This window comes from Eulemur rufifrons, chromosome 4, assembly GCF_041146395.1.
Source record: "Eulemur rufifrons isolate Redbay chromosome 4, OSU_ERuf_1, whole genome shotgun sequence".
Taxonomy (NCBI): domain Eukaryota; kingdom Metazoa; phylum Chordata; class Mammalia; order Primates; family Lemuridae; genus Eulemur; species Eulemur rufifrons.
Genome location: NC_090986.1, coordinates 18,877,956 through 18,892,530, shown reverse-complemented (window position 1 = coordinate 18,892,530; position 14,575 = coordinate 18,877,956). Strand labels below are relative to the sequence as shown.

Genomic DNA, 14,575 nt, shown 5'->3' with positions numbered 1-14,575 from the left:
TTTTGAGCATTTCCTGACTTCCTGGCCAAGATATTCCAGGCTTATCTCATATTTACTCTGCTCTGGCCCTGGAACCAGCCATTTCACCCAGGAGTCCTGGTTCCTTTTAGTGGAGCGTGGTGTTTAGAAACCACAAGCTAGATGCTGAGTGTGCTCAGGCCCTTCCAGCAACAGAGCTAGGACATATGTATATAAATACGTGAGCACACACATGCATGTGCACACACACCTACATTTATTTCTATGTCTATATATTAAAATCCATGAGTTTACACTGATCTCTGCAATTCCAATCCAACATCAATGGATTTATTCTAACCTCCCCCTTCTTTATAATTTCCTAACAGTCAGAAACATTGCTCCCATTATCTTCAATATATTTACTTAAATGCTTATTCTCTCTCTATTTGTAACCATCTCCATCCCACTGGCCTCTTCCTTGGTTCTGGCTGCCTCCTTGGACCTAGCCCCCTTTTCTGTCCTGATTGTCTCCGCAAACCCTCAAACTTCCCCGTGAAGGGAAGGAAGGGAACCAATAAATATATTTTAAAGAAAAGAAATGACACTAAGAAAGGAGAGAAGGAAAATGGAAGAGAAAGAGCTGTTTCTCCTGAATACTTATCCAAGATTCTTTCCACTAAGTCTCAGCTTTATTCTGTGCTATGTTCATAGTGAAATAGCATAAAAACATATTTAATACCCTCCATGAATGTTTATATATAATACATTGACAATTCTCCTTTTTGAATATGTAAAACAGTTAACTTAGAACATATTTGTATAAAGCTAGTATGCAAATCTTAGAGAGTTTGGTTCCTTTCAAAGACCATGCCAGTTTATCTAATTCAATAGCTTTACTTTGAAGTTATAGGCATTTATGATTAAAAAAATAAATTAACAGCAATATGTTACTATTACATGTTTTCTATTATATTCAAATATTTCCTTTTTAGGGTACAATATTTTTCAGGATCTTGCAGAAAGCTCTTGATGATTTCGGGACAATTTTAATCTTTCATTTGTAGATAAAATGACCTTATTATTTTGGTACAGGGAGTTTCATTGAAGTACAGAGTGTGATTAGTGATGATGAACTTCAAGCTGAACTGCATGAAGCTTCCAAACCTCCCTCCGAACAAAGTGAAGAACTGACAGGAACTAAGGAGGAAGAAGCCACTGCTGACACTGGGAGCCTCCCAAGGGACATCTCTGAACATACAGACTTAGATACTGAGGCACACCAAGAAGCTGAAAAAGATGCAGATGATTCGCTCAATGAATGGGAAGATATTAATTTGGTAATAATGTGACATTGTATTTTAGCTTATTGCTAAGGAAACCAAGTTAAGAAGGTTTTACAGAATTGCCGGATGAGTATTTATTAGCTATTTGCAATCCACCTTCTTGTTGCTGATGGCTCCTTTTTTGTGTAGGTTACTGCCTGGGATAGACTCCATTTTCCATGTGATTTAGTGAGGGATCTCTAAAGATATTGTACAGAATCTTGCTCAGAAATCCAAGTGGAATACTTCATAAGGAGAAAAAGCTTATTGGTAATTTCAGTCAGACTAAATGCAGGCTTTTCATAACACATAAACTTAATTGGATTATTAATCTGCAAATGAAAATTTATTTTATAGGAGGAGCTGGAAACTCTGGAGAGCAACCTTTTAGAACAACAGAATTCACTGAAGGCTCAAAAACAGCAGCAAGAACGGGTTGCTGCTACTGTAACCGGACAGATGTTCCTGGAAAGCCAGGTAGGTGCGCTCAATCTGGGCTCCTGTAATGAATGATACCTTTGCCAGACTCCCAGGACTGCGTTGAATGGCATGTTTGAGCACTGCTCCCCCTCGTGGTCAAAGCCGGGTAATGCATTTCCCTGGGGGTCACTGTGTCTGTAACTCCACAGGAACTTCTGCGCCTGTTTGGCATTCCCTACATCCAGGCTCCCATGGAGGCAGAGGCACAGTGCGCCATCCTGGACCTGACTGATCAGACTTCCGGAACCATCACTGATGATAGTGATATCTGGCTATTTGGAGCACGGCATGTCTATAAAAATTTCTTTAATAAAAACAAATTTGTAGAATATTACCAATATGTGGACTTTCACAACCAATTAGGTAAGACTTCAGAGTGTGATTACCTTCTGAAATTTGCCTTCAGAATTTGTCTTAGGAATTTTTTCTTTGCAAGGAACTAGTTTGATGCATTCATGGAAATGGTAGGTCTATATAATTTTCATGTAAGTGATCTTTTGCTTATATGGAAGAAAGTGATCTTTTGCTTAAATAGAAGAATAAGATTCTTTAAAATTAGAATTAAGAACTTAAAATCCTAGTATGTTTAGGTAGTTTAATCATCTCACATAGTTAGACTTTGACTAGTTGCTGATATCTCCAGAGGGAACCAGAGATGGTGGAGTCACTCCTGCCCCAGGCCTATATCGGTGTTTCTGGGATGGATCATTCATTCTTCCACTCATCCAGCAAATATGTATCGAGTGACTCCTGTATGCCAGTTGTTCTTGACTAGGGGGGAACAGCAGAGAATAAAATAGTCTTGTATAATAAATAGACCATACACAAATAAATCAATCATAATTTGACAGTTGGTGGTATGTGCCATATAGAAAAATACAGCAGTAGAGGAGAGGAGAGTGAGCTGCAATCACTGAGAGTGCAGGTGCTGTTTCAGAGCAAGTTGTCAGGAAAGGCTTTACTCATAGGTGACTTTAGGGCAGGGGCCTAAAGGAGACAGGAAGCAAGTGCTATAAATGGATATCTTGGAATAATGAGTGCAAAGGCCCTGAGGCAGAAGCTTGCATGGTGTGTTCTAAGGAAGCAAGGAGGCCCATGTGAGTGGAAGAGGAGGACAATGGCAAGAGTTAATGTCAGAGTGAAGAAAGAGACCAAAATCCAGTGGAGCCTGGTGTACTAGGGAGAGGATATGCAGAGCAGGTCAGGGGTGGGGTGTGGGAGAAGGAGAGAGGTTGAGGAGGACGCCAGGTCCTAAGCAGCTGGCCAAGCGGACCTGCCCTCAGTAAGACGGGAAGACTGAGGAAGGAGCACCCTGAAGTAGGGAGACATGCAGAGTTCAGGTTTGGTTCAATCTGAGATGCCCGTTAGATACCCAAGTGGAGCTGTTAACGTGATAGTTGAATATATGTGACTGTGGTTCAGAGAGATCTAGGCTAGATAGCTAAATTTGAGAGTCAGTATACAGAGGGTATTTAAAGCTGTGACAATGGATGAGACTTTAAAATTATTACAGAATGCCATTTACAAAAAGAATCTATTTTCAAAAATAAAAAAGATATTTTTGGCTGTTGAATGAGGATATATGTATACACATACGAAGGCTGTCTGGAAAGTATCCAGCCATTATTAATATAATAAATGTCTCTTTTTCATATTACATAAAATATGTGTACACATATATAATTTATATAATAAAATGTTTATAAATGTTATATAATCTTTGTAAAATAAAAGTAAAAAAATGTAATTGTTACTCGTATAGGACTAGATCGGAATAAATTAATAAACTTGGCCTATTTGCTTGGAAGTGATTATACCGAGGGTATACCAACTGTAGGCTGTGTAACAGCCATGGAAATTCTCAATGAATTCCCTGGACATGGGCTGGAACCTCTCCTAAAGTTCTCGTAAGTTCTTTCTTCATTTCTTTAATTAAGATATTTATATAAATACTCAGATTAACAAATAGAACTATTATGTATATCATTAACTGTCTCAAATCATTATTCATTGAGAAAACAGCAGAAGGTATGGGTTGGGGTTACTAAAGTTTTTTTTCCCTTTTCTAGAGTTCTGATGAAATTAGAGTCAATTTTTTTTGGTAGTGTTGGGCATATGGTAGTTCATGAGTACAAAGCCAGTTCTGTAGGTTTCATAGGAGTGAAGAAGTTTCCATTTCATTCATTCAAATATTTATTGACTAGCTACTATCTGTCAGACACTGTGCTGGCCTTGGGGATAGGAAAGATGACTAAGTTGTAGGCTGTGCCCTCAAGAGGCTCCCACACTCCCCGGGGTGATGGGGAAGTGGACGTAATTGTGCTTCTGTGTGTTCAGTGTCCTGGGAGAGGCCAGGCAGAAAGGGATGTGGAAATGTAATGTGTTCAGTGGTGGAGTCTCATTTCATCCAGAATGCACAATTGTGCTATACATGGGCTACATTTTTCAGTTTTGACGATTCTGACATGATAGGAGTTATGAGTATATCTGTGAAAGTAGTTCTTTCTTAAGGTTTGTATTGGTGGCATCTTTTTATTAATTGAAATATAATTCACATACCATGAAATTCACCCTTTTTAATTGTACAATTCAGTGGTTTTTAGTGTGTTCACAAGCTTGTAATGGCATCTTTTAATCAGCAGTTTGTTACAAGGGGCTACTTGGTGGTAGTTGATTAGTGTTCTCTCCACTTACATCTCCTGTTTGAAAAATGCTGAGATGCTCTATTCTGAAGAATCGGTGATTAGAATCACTGAAATGAAATCCGAAATTGTAATGATTGCAGTCTTCCACTCTTAGCACACGTACCAATGTCTTGTACTTTATGCTTTATCTCTTTTTTCATAATTTTCTTTTTGTTGAGGAAATTTATATACTGGGGTAAGTTATTTATATACTGGGGTAGCTCATAGATCATGGTAAAAACTTGAAAAATTACAAATAACTATTATGCAAATGAAATAAATACATAGAAAAATTATATAATAAAATATGGATAAAAATGATTATGGTTATATTTTGTTGATGTAATTGTAGATTTTTCTATGCACATATATACTCATACATTATCTGTATACATGTATACTCATATAAGTGTGTGTCTATTTTTTTTTTTATAAGAATGGATGCCGCTATATACTTTTTATTTCCTGTAACCTGTTTGGTGATAGAACAAGGCATATTATCAACCATGAATAGATTTATATCATTGTTTTTAATGGTTCCAAGTCTGTTTTTGGGTCTATCATAATTTAATAAAATGCCTACTGTTATTTCTATTTTTTTAAAGTAAAAATAAACATTAATTTGAATGTCCTTATACATATATCTTTGGGTTCTTAGCTAATTGTTATTTTAGGGTAAGTTAAAATGGTATCTGACTTTTCAATTTGTTTTCCTAATTATTAATACTAGTGAAAGTGAATTTTTTTCATGTTTATTGACAGTTTGCCTTTCTGATTTAGCAACTGGCCTGTTTATCCCATTTTCCTTTTCTTCAACAGTTTTTGCTCATTTGTTGCCTGTTGAATTATTCACATTTTTTAGAGTCAGCTTTTGCAGTTTCTGCCTTGGTCTTCTAGCTCGTTGATACCAGCTAGGAGCAGCATTAGTCCTCCCTGGCTCAAGAGGTTAAGATGAATGCAGAGTTAGAGAGAAGGAAGAGTGGTGGAAAAGCAGTAAAATCAAAAGTGTTGTCTCGCTTTTGTTTCTGTTCTCATCTCCTAACCAGTTCCTGGCTAGTCACTCATTCTTTAAAGTGGAGCTACTTTGGGCCTGCAGGCTAAATTTAGGCTCAGCTACATTAGGTTTGGCCTACATAGTGTGTTCGTCTGTAGAGCTTTAATTTTGAATTGGCTACCAACATCTAAATTTGGAGAAATTTGACAAAAAATTATGGACTTTTTTGAGGGAAAAAGGGTATCTGAAAACACTGAGCCCAAATTCCCAAATAGTCACAAAACATCTGGGATGGAATAACAGCAACGCCCCTCCTCCACCACTGCCTTGGCCTGGGCACTCATCCTTCAGTTTTCACCACAGTCGCCACCACGCCCTATTGTTTGCCCCACAGCTCAGCTGACGATGGACAGATACCTTCTTTCTTTCATCTTTAAGTTAAATGCCAGGCCTTTGGCTTAATGAGTTCACAGTGTGCTGTGCTGATTCATTCTCCTAGCTAGCAGTCATGATTACTATTTCAAAGACGAAAATTCAGAAGTAAACTGGGGGAGAATTATAGGTATTCCCCCTATGCACTCCTGGAAACAGTGTTGTAAAAGTGATGAAAAACACTTTTTCCTTTTTGCATTTTGATACTACAATGAAGACTGCAGCTAGTCTTTTTTAACGCTAGATGGCACCCTTGCTTTGGTGAGATGAAGCTGCTGAGCTAACCAATCTGTGAACCAGTTCCTAATTTTGTACTTGGCCATGTGTGAAGCAGTGGAACATGAGATATAGGTGTTTTTTTAGGTTCCACTGAGTGCATAGATTGGTGAAGATCATGTTTATCTTACTAACTTTTTTGCCACTTATTTTTCCTAACTATAAATTTTCTGGGCCTCTGTCACTGCATTACAAATTACTTTAAACCTCAGTGGCTTCAAACAGCAGCAGTCATTGATTTTGTTCATGAAGCTGAAGTTCGGTCAGGCCCCGTGGGAGCGTCTCGTCTCTGTTCCACGTCTGTTGGAGCAGCTCAGCCGGGCTCGAGGACCCACTTAGGATGGCTCACATGGCTGGCAAGGTGGTGCTGACTGTGGGCCGAGGCCCTTGGGTGGTCTCCATCTGGGCCTCTTCATGAGTTTGAGCTTCCTCACAGCATGCTGGCTGCTTCCAAGAGCAAATGTTCCAAGGACAGGAAGTGGAAAGAGCTGTCTCCTAGGCCTGGCACAGGGTCACTTTGTGTGTTGCACTCGTCAATCAGTCACAGAGCCCGCCTGCCTCAAGGGGAGGCAACGTGGACCCTGCTTCTTGGTGGGAGGAGTGTCAAACAATGTGTGGCTGTCTTTAGCTTGCCTTAATAATGTAGGCTTAGAATGGAAAACATTGAAAAATGAATAAAATGTAAAGAAGAAAGTGAACAGCTCTGTTCTCACATAGAACATTACTTAGCACACAGGAAAATAATAGTGGCTACTGTTATTTATCATGTTAAATATGTTTACTTTTTCTTTCTTTTTCCATGTATATATGTTTTTTCTAAAATTTATTAATAGATTATACTTTATGTGGAGTTATGATCTGCATTTGTAAATTTGACGTGTTCTTGGCATTTTTACATTTTATTAAATGTTCTTGCATCCATTATTATATTTGATTCAAGGTAAATAATACAGATATATTACTTCCTTTTTACTGCTGAGAGAGAGACCCAGAGAAGTTGTGACTTTTGTGATATTATGCGTGTGGGGCTTGGAGGAAGATGGTCGAGGTCTGACTGTACCAATCTAGCTGAGAAATCTTGAGCAAGGGGCTTCTCTCTCTCTCTCTCTCTCTTTTTTTTTTTTTTTTTTTGAGACAGAGTCTCACTCTGTTGCCCAGGCTAGAGTGAGTGCCGTGGCATCAGCCTAGCTCACAGCAACCTCAAACTCCTGGGCTCAAGCGATCCTCCTGCCTCAGCCTCCTGAGTAGCTGGGACTACAGATACACACCACAATGCCTGGCTAATTTTTTCTGTATATATTTTTAGTTGTCCAGATAATTTTTTTCTATTTTTAGTAGAGACAGGGTCTTGCTCTTGCTCAGGCTGGTTCCAACTCCTGACCTCAAGCGATCCTCCCGCCTCAGCCTCCCAGAGTGCTAGGATTACAGGTGTGAGCCACCACGCCTGGCCCAGCAAGGGGCTTCTCTTTGAGGTTCATTTCCTCCTCTGTGAGGTGGGGATGGTGATAGGACACTGCTTGTGTGATTATTGGCCATATGAAATATTTAACACAGTGCCGAGCACAGAGTAAGCATTCAATAAATAAAAGTATTATTAACCACAATGTATCAATACATTGTGATTAATAATACTGAAAATAATAAAACTAGTATTCTTTACCTCATATAATTTTCTTTGGAGTTAGGAGTTGAGTTTACATTTTCTAACTTTAAGTTTGGCTCTGTATCTATATAGTACATGAACTGTAATGTCTTACTGCTTTGTAAACATTTCCTTTACCTTGTAGAGAGTGGTGGCATGAAGCTCAAAAAAATAAGAAGATAAGACCTAATCCTCATGACACCAAAGTGAAAAAAAAATTACGGAAGTTGCAACTCATACCTGGCTTTCCTAACCCAGCTGTTGCAGACGCCTACCTCAAACCTGTGGTGGACGACTCCAAGGGATCGTTTCTGTGGGGGAAACCTGATCTTGACAAAATTAGAGAATATCCTTTTATTTCTTAAAACATAAAAGAATACTGAGCCAAATATGTGTTTGGTTTAAAACTTAGGGAACAGGACCTTGGATCATTTTTTTCTTAATATTCCATTTGTCCTAGCAGTCCCCAACCTTTTTGGTACCCGGGACTGGTTTCTTTTTTTTTGACCCTCCCCCTTGGGACTGGTTTCATGGAAGACAATTTTTCAGTGGAAGGGGTGGGGTGGGAGGAGGGGTGCAGAGGGATGGGGGTAAGGGGAGTGGGGGAGGTGGAGCTCAGGTGGTGATGTGAGTGGTGATGTGAGTGATGGGGAGTAGCTGTAAATACAAATGAAGATTTGCTTGATTGCCGCTGCTCACCTGCTGTGCGGCCCAGTTCCTAACAGGCCATGGACTGGTACCAGTCCGCAGCCTGGGGGTTTGGGGATCACAGATCTAACACTTTCCTTTTCATTCCTTTTTCCCTCTCCTTAGTTTTAGAGAGGGTCTTTATTTGAAATAAACAGTGGCAAGCATTCATAGATACAACCACATACTTATTATATTATTTATTCTGAAAGAATAGGAAAGATGATTAATTTTGTCCTTTTTGTTACTGCTTTTCTTTTCTGTGTATTTAAATAATCATTTGGATAGGTGTTTAAAAACTTGCAGTAGAGTTACTCCAACTAGAGTGTTTTTTCTATCAAAGATATGAGTAGGCTGTCTGAAACGTGTTTTTATTCCAGGTTAACCTTTTTTGATAGTCATGAGTCTTTGATGTCCTCAAATGATAGTTGAATATGTTTTGTCTTAGAGGATTGAAAAGAACATAGTGCCAGGTGATTATGTTGGAGTAATTTGTTTGTTATTCCTTTCTTTTACAACTCTAATCTTTATAAATAAGAAAATCTTTGGAGATAAGGGGAATGTAATCAAGGGTGGGTTCTTTGAACCTTTTTATTTATCGCTTGTTGAAATATCTTTCAAAACATTTATAAGTCTTAACTGCTTGCATATTTTGTCAGCGGTATTTTGGCTGGAACAGGACGAAGACAGATGAATCTCTGTTTCCAGTATTAAAGCAACTCAATGCCCAGCAGGTAATCACGGTGGGCTCTTTTCCTAAGTTCAAGATCAAGAGTAAACCCAGTAAGGCTGTGGTTGACAGTTAAAGACCAGTTAATGCTTTTATTTTAGAGCATACAACATACATTTTGAAATTACAATACTTTAGAGAAGAGAACCGTGGAAAATAGGAAAAGAGAAAAATTGGACTTTGTCTTCATTTTCTTACTCTTCATTCATATTGTTACTCGTAGGGCTGACTTCACCCTCTTTATTCATTTTGACTTTGATACAAACCAGCCTAATGATGAATTTTCACACTAAGGTGTTTCTGATTAAAAATATTACCCCCTTCATAATTATTTTCATTTTTTAAAAGTCTAGGAAATGTCCAATCCAAAGCAATTCTGATCATTAAAGTTTCTTCAAGGACTAACATTTTTAAATTCTATAAATGAATCTTTAAAGGTAGCAGTTCAGTCATTGCTTATCAGTAGGAGAGATGTTTGAGGAAAAAAGAGGCCTTTTGTACGGCCCGGGTTCCCACAGGTAACTCTGTCTTGCTTTATTTGTATGTTCCTACTCGCAGAACAAGCCTTCTCCCACCCCAGAAGCAATCCACAAAACATACATACAAATAAGCCACTTAGCAGAAATGAGATCATATATCTTGAGATAATATATTTAAATTGAATCAGTTTCTATTAGGTTTGGTTAATTTTGAAAAAACATGAACAAAACTAAGACAACATTTCCAGGAGTTTCTCCTGTTTTTCTTAGATAGGCTTTATCTCCTGGAAACATTATGAACCAACTGAGAAGGAAAGCTATTTGGCTTCGTGACTGGTTGCTTCCTAATTTCAGATAAATTTTGTTGTAATACTTCTTTCCCTTTTCACTACAGAACTTAATGTGTTTTTTTGCCAGAATTAGAAAGTGAAGAAAATGAATTAAAACGACCCATTATCTACCTCCTCTAATGCAGATGTTAACATTTAGACTTATTTTCTTTTTATTTTCCTACATATATTTGTTACCACATGTACATGCAACTTGATACAGCCAATTCTTCCTCCCCCCACTGATTAGCATAAGATTTTTTCTATGTATTGCATAATTTTCATAATTTCAAATGACCAGATTACATTTTATTGAAGAGATTTAAATTAATTAGTTCAATTCACTTGTTGGACCTTTTATTTTCAGGTTTTTATAAATAATGCTGTGATTAACATTAGGCAGATAACTTTTCCCATATGTAACTACTTTTTAAGAGTATCTTCCTAAAAGTAAATTTGCTGGACAATAGGCATGAATAATTCTTACAGCTCCTGATATATACTGTGAACTTGCCTCCTAAAGGTATTGTATGATGAGAATGTTTTTAAAAGAGGAATAGTGGGGTTTAGAAACAGACCCCATGAAATTGTATTGCTCCAAAAGAAGATGATTTGACTACAGAAAAATATTTAACACTCTTTGAGTACCCAAGAAGAGATTTCTCATTTGAGATGTAGACTGAGGACTAAGTTGACAGAGTTTATGCAAGTACAGCTCTAAGTATGATTTAGAAAGTGAAATTTACTGCCAGTAATTAATTGGGAGAGAACTGGCTTTTGGGAGATAGTAAATTAGTATTCTCTGACATACTAATCCAGTGCGAATGATCAACATTGAGCTCGTCGATTTGGTTTGGAAACTTACTTGTCTGATTTATTATTATTATTTTATTTTATTTTTTAGACACAGCTCCGAATTGATTCTTTCTTCAGGGTAGCTCAACAGGAGAAACAAGATGCTAAACGTATTAAGAGCCAGAGACTGAACAGAGCTGTGACATGTATGCTAAGGAAAGAAAGAGAAGAAGCGGCCAATGAAATAGAAGCAGTTTCTGTTGCTATGGAGAAAGAATTTGAGCTACTTGATAAGGCAGAAGGAAAAGCACAGAAGAAAAGCATAGAAAATAAATTGAAAGAGTCATCAAGCCTGAAAAGAAAGAGGTTTTCAGATTCTAAACGAGAGAATAAATGTGGTGGATTTTTGGGGGAGACCTACCTCTCAGAATCATCTGATGCATCTTCAAGTGAGGACGCTGAAAGTTTATCTTTAATGAACGTGCAAAGGAGAAAAGGAGACAAAGAGTCAAAACTCAGCTCTTCAGATTTGCAGAACTCAGTCGAAGAGGCTCACGTGAAGGACGGAGGTGTGACTACAGGCAGCTCTAGTGAGGACGATGGAGAGAAAGCAACGACAGTCCTCGTGAGGGCCAGATCCGTGTTTGGGAAGAGAAGACGGAGACTGAGAAGTACAAGGGGAAGAAAAAGGAAAACCTAATTTAAAAAAATATGTATTCTCTCTGATCAGGTAGAACAACATTTTGTAATGAACTTGTGAGGACATAATAAAATTAAATGTATTTGCACAGCATTTGTACTTAGTGTGTGCTTTTTAAAAATATAGATGCTAGACTGGGCGATTATTTATTTTTCAGTATGTTACATTTTTCTAGTGTTTTCTACTTCATTATTCCCTCGTATTCACGGGCTCTGTCTCTTCATGTTTCCATGACCTTCCAATGTCTGATGCTTTCTGACCACATTTTAAAAAAAGAAAAAAAGGATTTATATTGATTAGCGCTCACTGTCAGTATGCATTCCCTCTGCCTTTCAGGCCTAGCAGAAAGACGTCCATATTTCTCATTCCCCAAATGTGGCAGTTTCACACAACTGTTTAGTCCTGCTCCCCACTGCTTCCCATTTTCCCTCAGGCTCCACTTAAAAGGCTGGCAGGAGGGAACCTCGTTGCTGGAGCATATTTGAAGACGTTTGTTATGGTTTTAGCAAATAATTAGGAAACCTAAATGGGGTGCATCCTTCTGCCTTTGAGCATTAACTATGGGAACCTCTGTGCCGCAATGTCTGGCTTTACAACTGCTTCCCTTGTCAGAAGCCGACTTCTGTGTAAATGGATTTGGAGGCCCAGGGTGGGGTTGCACTGGTGTAGGTGGGTCAGCTTTAGGAGTGGCTTGCAGGGGTTGATTGTTGTTGACACAGGTGTTTGTTCTAAGATAGCTCCTGCTGTGAGCTCTCACAGGAACAACTCTCAAACTGCTGGTTGAATTAGGAGCTATCTGAGGATAGCACTGGCAATTACTTTGAACTTGGCCCTCAGAAGTGCCTTCCCAAATCTGTGTCTTTTTCATATCTTTAGTATTTCCATCTTTCCTGATTCCCTCCCTCAGCCTTCAAATTGTAAATCTTCACCAGTGGAAAAAAAAGTACAGATAGGTAACTTCTGACAATCTTTGAATGACTCCTAGATGTGTTTTTTAGGCTCTCATTTATATTTACTTGTCAGCCAAACTTCTCCAATCCTTGGACTACAGCAGCTGCTTTTCTTTGCTCATTATTAATAATTCTTTCTCATTTCAAATATCTCTTCTGCCTCTAGCAGTCTTCTCGAGCAGCTTCCTTCTAGAGTCAACAGTGACTTCCACATAAACTCAAATCTTTTTGTAGTGCTTCTCTTCTCTGGAGGTATTTGAAGCAGGACATTTTTGGGGGTGGGAGGAGGGAAACATTAACTTTTGCATATTATTTCCCAAAGTTACTTGTAATTGGGAGTTTTCTGCATATATATTTGTAGGTAGGATAGTAGTAGTTTTGCTAAAAAGTTTGTGTTACCTTTAACAGATAATTTACATTTGTTTTACACTTCGGTAGCTGCTCTAACAGAGATATTCATATACAATGGTCTGAATAAGCTGGAACATTACTTCTGTCTTCCTCAACAGCCTGGCCAGTCTGGGCTGGAGAAGCAGTTGTGCACCACAAGGGCATTCAGAGTCTGGGGCTCAGCAGTCCCCTGGGTGCTTCTTGCCCAAATTGTCCATACGGGGTGACTACTACATCTGCACTGCAACCTGCTAGAAGGAGAAAGAACCAAAGTCCAGGGCAAGCAGAATGTCTTATGTTAAGGGTGACTGGAAAAATTAGTTTTCTCCTATCTCGTTGACCTGGGCATGAGGTCACACCTAGGTACGCTCAGAAATGGAATTTCTGACCACCTGGTCTGTGGGCCTAGGAATGAGGATATGAAATGGATAGTCAGGACCATTAGAAACATGTACCAGAGTACAGTATTTATAGAACAGTTTGGTATTATACATCCTCTTTCTCTCTTAACCCTGTGCCCAAGGTATGATCCTTTTACAAGGGAAGAAACTGGAGATACTAACCACCTTTACCAAATTTACCCATCTAATAGGTAAAATTTGTGACCTGAACCCAAATCTTCTAATTCCAAATTCCAAGGTGCTATTTTACCTATAAAATAGGTTGTCTGTTTAAAATAATCAGCAAAGCAAATTTTTCATTATTCAAATCAAGTTGGCATACCTATAACTTATTTAGGATGATGACCATCATATATGTTTTTTATAAAATTATCTTTCAGCTCAATCTTTTCTTTAGCTTTATCTACATTTGCTGTTAAAACCATATCTTGAGTTTATTTCATTTATTGTTATTTTTCAGTTTTTTCTATTTGACTCATTTTTATAGATTCCAGTTCTCTAGTATAATTCTTGTCATCTGTTTTTTGAACATCTTAATCACAGTTACTTTAAAGTCTGTGTCAAATAACTCAATGTCTAGGTCATCTATGAGTTTATTTCTATTGTCTGTTTCTTGGTATGCCTGGTAAATTTTGACTGAATGCTGGATGTCGTATATGAAAAATTGCAGATGTTCTGGACCTCCCTCTGGAGAGGATTCCAGAAGTTATTCTGACAGGCTGCAGAGGGAAGATCACCTCAATCTAGTCAGGACCAAGCGATTTAAGCCTTGTTTGCAATCTTTGTGAGACCCCAGCTTCTGGTTCCCCCCATTCCTGGAAAGTAGTTTTCCAGAAGTACCCATCGAAAGCCTGGGTTGTTCTCTTCTTTTGAGCTTGGCCCTGCTTTTTGCCACTTGATTCTTCAAAAGTTAGCCTCTTGCCCCAAACTGCTTTATCTGTAAATGCTTTGAGTGAAAAGTCAGTGTTGAGTGTCAGGCTTGCTTCTCTGTTCCTTTTTTCTTGGATCTTGGACCCTCAATTCCTGGCTACCTTGCCAGCCCCAAGCACAACTTTTTTACTTTTATTTTTGAGACAAGTCTTGCTTTTTTGCCCACGTTAGAGTGCAGTGGTGTCATCATAACTCACGGCCACCTCAAACTCACAGGCTCAAGCGTTCCTCTCGCTTCAGCCTCCTGAGTAGCTGGAACTACAGGCACGTGCCACCACACCTGGCTAATTTTTCTTATTTTTTGTAGAGACAGGGTCTTGCTATGTTGTCCAGGCTGGTCTTGAACTCCTGGCCTCAAGCGAACCTCCCTCCTTGGCTTCCCAAAGTGCTGGG

At 38.6% G+C, this 14,575-nt stretch overlaps 1 protein-coding gene across 1 annotated transcript in view; it reads left to right on the top strand.

The window, feature by feature from the left end:
* The window catches only part of ERCC5 (ERCC excision repair 5, endonuclease), a 30,489-nt gene extending 18,914 nt beyond the window's left edge, over nucleotides 1-11,575 (top strand). The window contains exons 9-15 of the mRNA XM_069467584.1: nucleotides 1,054-1,298; nucleotides 1,641-1,760; nucleotides 1,913-2,126; nucleotides 3,526-3,670; nucleotides 7,937-8,137; nucleotides 9,128-9,212; nucleotides 10,921-11,575. Coding sequence (XP_069323685.1) covers nucleotides 1,054-1,298; nucleotides 1,641-1,760; nucleotides 1,913-2,126; nucleotides 3,526-3,670; nucleotides 7,937-8,137; nucleotides 9,128-9,212; nucleotides 10,921-11,511 — 1,601 coding nt within the window. The 3' untranslated portion in view covers nucleotides 11,512-11,575. The remainder of the gene's footprint in view (nucleotides 1-1,053; nucleotides 1,299-1,640; nucleotides 1,761-1,912; nucleotides 2,127-3,525; nucleotides 3,671-7,936; nucleotides 8,138-9,127; nucleotides 9,213-10,920) is intronic.
* The last annotated feature ends 3,000 nt before the right edge of the window (nucleotides 11,576-14,575 follow it).